This window comes from Penaeus chinensis, chromosome 2 (assembly GCF_019202785.1).
Source record: "Penaeus chinensis breed Huanghai No. 1 chromosome 2, ASM1920278v2, whole genome shotgun sequence".
NCBI lineage: Eukaryota > Metazoa > Arthropoda > Malacostraca > Decapoda > Penaeidae > Penaeus > Penaeus chinensis.
The window spans coordinates 41,383,301-41,388,583 of NC_061820.1; the positions used below are offsets into that span (position 1 = coordinate 41,383,301).

Consider the following 5,283-nt stretch of genomic DNA (forward strand, 5'->3'; position numbering starts at 1 on the left):
TATTTCATTAGATTTTATATACTAACCAAATTAGAAAAGGTACAAAAAGTGATAACTAAGGTAGTGGTGTAATGAAACATGTTTGCTTCTTAGTTTGAGGGAAGTTGAAAATCAGTGCATTGAGGAAATTACAGTATAGTAGCACTTAGTAATGTGTTGACCTTGGAAGCCAATGTTAAAAAAGAATTAATTTGTGGACAAAATGCATATACTTTATATTTATTTGTTAATCTCTACACTAAGCAAGCATAAATTAGTCATATTCTTGTAGAGGACAAGAAGTTGGTTATCAAAACAAGAAATCTGCAGACACAAACATTAAAACCACAAATAAAGAAAAAGATTACAGAAAGTGTGTCATCATTGTATGCATACTGAAGTGGAGATTGGCTGCCGGGGGGGCCCAAGGGGCACACCCAGTTACAGCAACTTAAATTGTGAAGTGAAGTTTGTGACATGGAGTTAGTCATAGTTTCTTGCAAATTTGTCTTTACTGTAAAGATTTGCCCTTATTATTGGAAATTCTTTACAATATAATAATTCACTCACCAGAGACTAAGTCCCCCCCCCCCCTTAATACAAGTAACTGTGAGTACCCAACTACCCCAGGGAAGGGTTGATGGCTAAGTATGGGAGCAATCGATGTATAAAAAATTGTATAGCAAAAAATAAAATAAAATCATTAAAATATCCACTGCATATTGCCGCTCAGAGACCCCATAACACCCTCACTCAGCCAGAGTTCTTAATGTCGCTTTTTCTATTAGTCCATTTTCTATCAGTCCTCCTGCTGCAGCTCATCTATACCATCAACACTGAAGCTTTGTCACAAATATTTTATAGGACCAAATTATTGTGGCAGTTGGTTTGAAGTTCAATTAAAAGGGTAACAGGGTGGCTCCCTCCTCCCTGTCTAGGGATTAAAGAGATGGTAGGATAGGTTAGGTTTAGATTTTTGGGTTTGAAAGATACCCAAATCTGGTTTTGGGACTGTCTGGAGGTGCATCACTCGTTAACCTCTTATAGCCAAGCACACCTCTTGCTGTCATGATAAACCAACATTAGGATGATGGTTGTCTTTGAATATGGCTATAAGTGTAATGAGTTGCTCAAGTGATTCAAGTAGTAAACTCTGCTATATGGAGTGAATGCCCTGGGCAAAGGGCTAGACAGTTGCCATAAGTCACGGGAATGATTTGACAGAAATTTCTGGGATGCGTTGTTGGGTTAACAAATACCAATATATTAAATGTGTTGAATACTGTTTGGCTGAAACATAAACATTACTTAATTTGTTTATAAAAATCATATTTGTGTTATGACTATTTATTGATCCAGCTTTCTTTTTCTTTGCAGAGAATAAGGTCAAAATGCCCGTTCGGGGGAACACATTTAAAATATTTGTAGGGAATTTAAGTGACCGGGCCACTGGGCAAGACATTAGAGAATTGTTTGAACAACATGGCACAGTTGTAGAAGCAGATGTCGTCAAGAATTATGGCTTTGTACACATGGAAAAGGAGGAGGAAGGCCAGGCTTCAATTGAAGCATTGAATGGCCACTCCCTACATGGAAAGGTAAGGAATATGATTTGTGTTTAATTTGATGTTTTTTCCAGTAACATACATAGGATTTTAATACATTAGGATGATGGTTGTCTTTGATATTATTGAACAAAACATTTTTGAGTGATAGGGATTTGCCTGAAGTAAATTTTAATTTAATCTGGTCTGCAGAATAGAGCTAAACTTCCTTGCAGGTGTATTGGAGATCTAAGGAAATGTTTATTCATATATATCTGTATATTACTGCATTTTGCTTCATTTTAGGTAGTCCTTTATTTTACATGAGCTTCTCTATGGATATATCTCATTGCAGCAATGTGTAAAGGGTTTGCTTAAACTTTACGGTATGGACACAGTAAGCTAGGACAAATTGAAGATGTCTTTGTAGAGGACAAAAAGGTATAGTTGTTGGTACAAGAAATATTCTGCTTACAATGCCACAAATAGAGAGATTGTGGAAATCCACTCACGATTATGAATTTGAATAAATAAACAGTTTAGATTAGCTGGAATTGAGTGATGAATTTTATATAAGATTCTTAAATATAATAGCAGTTAATTTACTTAGTGACATAACCCCATTTTTGCAGCCAGATAGGAAAAACGGTAGAGCGAGGGTTTTTGCTTGTGTTTAGTTTTCTTATATCTTTTTTTTTTCCTTTTTTTCATAATCCTGTTTTTCCAGCCTATGGTTGTTGAAGCTTCCACTGGGGCGAGAAAAGGCGGCAACCAGAAAACCAAGATCTTTGTAGGCAATTTGCACAAGGACACAAAATTGGAAGAATTGAAGAGTCTATTTGAGGTGTATGGCTCTGTGGTTGAATCAGACATTCTCACTAACTATGCATTTATTGTAAGTATAGCATATACAATATTTTTTATATATTAGTCTGTCCTATTGACTTTGGTGTATCTGTTGTCTGTGATCTATCTGTTTTTTTTAAAGTGAAATAATCATCAATTTCTTCAAGCACATGGATGATGAGGCTCAAGCCCAGAGAGCCATCCGAGAGCTGGACGGATATGAGTTGCATGGTCTGCGGCTGCGAGTTCAGGAGTCCACCTCTCGAGTAAGACAGCAGGCTGGCATGGGTAATCCAGACATGTGTTACCGGTGTGGCTCAGGAGGCCACTGGTCAAAGGAGTGCCCTCGCGATGGACGCATGGGAGGCTCTCGCTACCCAGACCGCGAGAGGGGCGGCAGAAACTACGGCAGCCGCTACGACCCCTACCCCCCACCACCCCCTCCAAGCTATGCCAGAGAACGTATGATGCGATACAGGGTAAGTTACGTGGGTTTTGGATGGATATCCTGTCTGTAGATTCTTTCAGAGTTTCTTCTTATTAAGATGATATTTTCGTGGCTTTCATGTAATTAGAATCAGCTGATTCTTCAGAATTCATCCTTGCTAATGTACCTTTCTTCCGCAGGATGATTTTGACAGGTATGACCGCTATGACCGTTACTATGATGAGGGTATGTATGAACGCCGATATGGGGATCATCCTCCCCCACCCCCGCCAATGCTTGACGACATCTATGAGCGACGTCTTCCTCCCCTTCCTCCTCACCCAGACTACCTGCGCTATGGTCGCCGCTCTCCACCTCCTCGGTGAGTGTTGAATGATGGTCCTTTTTGGCGGGGAAGGTTGAAGTTTTTCAAGATGATATTGACAGCATTTGATTTTCGTTAGTGATTACTAAAAACGGAACCTCTGGGAAGTTGAGGAATGGTGTCCCAAAAATCAGGAGAAAAGTACTTTTATAGTTTATTGATAACACTGCTAAAAGGCTTTGGTATTTATACTTCATTAGGTATTATATAATATTTTGTTTCCTGTTCTGAAAATTATGAAATGAAAGCTGTGTTGATGGGTGACACAGCTGAGGAGTATTTGAAAGCTAGCCACATCTCAAGCTTCGTGCTCTTGTTTCTTTGCTTTTGAATTATCCAAAAGGGTAATAACACTCCAGGGTTTAAGAAGATTAGTGTGGATATTCTTGTAGTGATATGTAAGAAATCAATATCAGTTATTAACTGAATCAAATGAATTTTTCTTCCAGTTACCCACCTCCGCCACCACCTCCAATGCGTGGGTAAGTAGATACTAAGACTTTGATGTTAGAAGAATTTCAGGCACAGTTCATGTAGTCTTAGTCAGATCTAACCTTCTTTTGACAATATCTGTGCAGCAACCATAGGTACTTTAATAGATGAAGTGAAGGTTTAGGAACTTTGTGGTAATTTCATTATTGACATAGTAAGGGCACAGGTGAGAACTAACTCCCACCCCTTCCTTATTGCCGCAGTTACGGCCCACCGGACCGTCGGCCGTACTAAGCGCGCGCCGTACGCCGGGACCACCGCCACTGAGCCCTCGTTCATTGGTGCGGACGCGGTAGTGTGGCATCAGCGTGTATTTGTAACGTCTCGTGTAGCGTCCGTGTCGGCTCCGCCCGGATCCGTAGCGCCGCCGTGGCTACGTCGTGCCGCGCTGCTCTAGCAACAAGGGATGGGCATACGAAGCTCATTCATGATACCCCCCACGGGCATTAATTGCATATATCATTGTCAGTCCGATTATTAAATCTCTTACTTTAGGGATAGTAGTGATTTTGATTGTCATGTCGATTCTTTTTCCGTTAGTTTTAGGAAGTATTCCCTAAGTTGCCTGTTTTATATTTTGGTTTGTGATGTAGATCATGGACTCTTAACATTATATTGTCAATGTTGAAGCTATTACAAATAAAGAAAGATATCGTAATTATCACTCGTTTGTTTTACTGAGTATAGCACTCCTTCGAGATGTAAAACTTATGTCTCATATCTATAGTAAGAGCTTTCTTATTGATTGGACAATGATAGCACATATCTGTGTCCGAAGTAAGAGCAGTTGCCCGTTCGGTTGAAGTCGGTAAGTTACTACTTGGACGGAAAGTACTCAAAGGACTGAAGCCGCCTTTTTTTTTTTCATTGCGGAACTGAAGTGCAGAGTTCTAGCCAGCCGTTTAAAAAACTGAACCTCTGAATTTTCCTTCAGCCGGTATTTAGCTTAAAACTACAAGTGGAAATGCCAGTAATTGGTTGATTCTTTTTGATGTGTGCTTCATATTCTCCCGGGTTACACACACAGGATCCAGCTGGCCAGAGCACTGTAAGAAGATTATGTAAATTACAAAATGCTGTATCAGTTTAAATAGTTAGCTCAAAGGCCGGGAGCATACCAAAAGCTTAAGGAAGAGGGTTCTTACTGAATATGAGACATTGTGCTTCGACATATACATATTTGCCATACTGGAATGTTTTTGATATTTGACATAAAATTCATGTGATCTAATTATTAGTCACTTGTAATGAGATAGCACCTTGTCAAATTATATGCCAGACTAAATCTTTTATTCAGTGAATTGAAAGAGAATAATGCTTTGTAGTTTAACTTTACCCACTGTGTCCCCAGGCGACTTCAGGTGTGACAGTTTTCGAGATTCAAGGCATATAAATCTTGCATCACACTTAGGTAAGGTTGGTAAGTTGGACTGCTAGTGGCATTAATGACCTCTTCTGAAAATTTGTTTATGAAGAATAAGTAGGAATATGAATGTATTTTATGCAAATGATGTGTTAAGGAGTTAGATTTGATTTGCACCTGTATTAATATTATTTAGATGTCATAAAGTAAAATGCTATATAAGTTTGGGGTTAGTCATTTTCTAATT

The 5,283-nt window shown here is 39.1% G+C and overlaps 1 protein-coding gene across 1 annotated transcript in view; it reads left to right on the plus strand.

The window, feature by feature from the left end:
• Positions 1-4,337, plus strand: part of LOC125031719 (RNA-binding protein lark-like) — a 6,148-nt gene extending 1,811 nt beyond the window's left edge. Inside the window, exons 2-7 of the mRNA XM_047622643.1 lie at positions 1,357-1,577; positions 2,251-2,418; positions 2,537-2,848; positions 2,997-3,178; positions 3,631-3,663; positions 3,877-4,337. Coding sequence (XP_047478599.1) covers positions 1,371-1,577; positions 2,251-2,418; positions 2,537-2,848; positions 2,997-3,178; positions 3,631-3,663; positions 3,877-3,907 — 933 coding nt within the window. The 5' untranslated portion in view covers positions 1,357-1,370 and the 3' untranslated portion in view covers positions 3,908-4,337. The remainder of the gene's footprint in view (positions 1-1,356; positions 1,578-2,250; positions 2,419-2,536; positions 2,849-2,996; positions 3,179-3,630; positions 3,664-3,876) is intronic.
• The last annotated feature ends 946 nt before the right edge of the window (positions 4,338-5,283 follow it).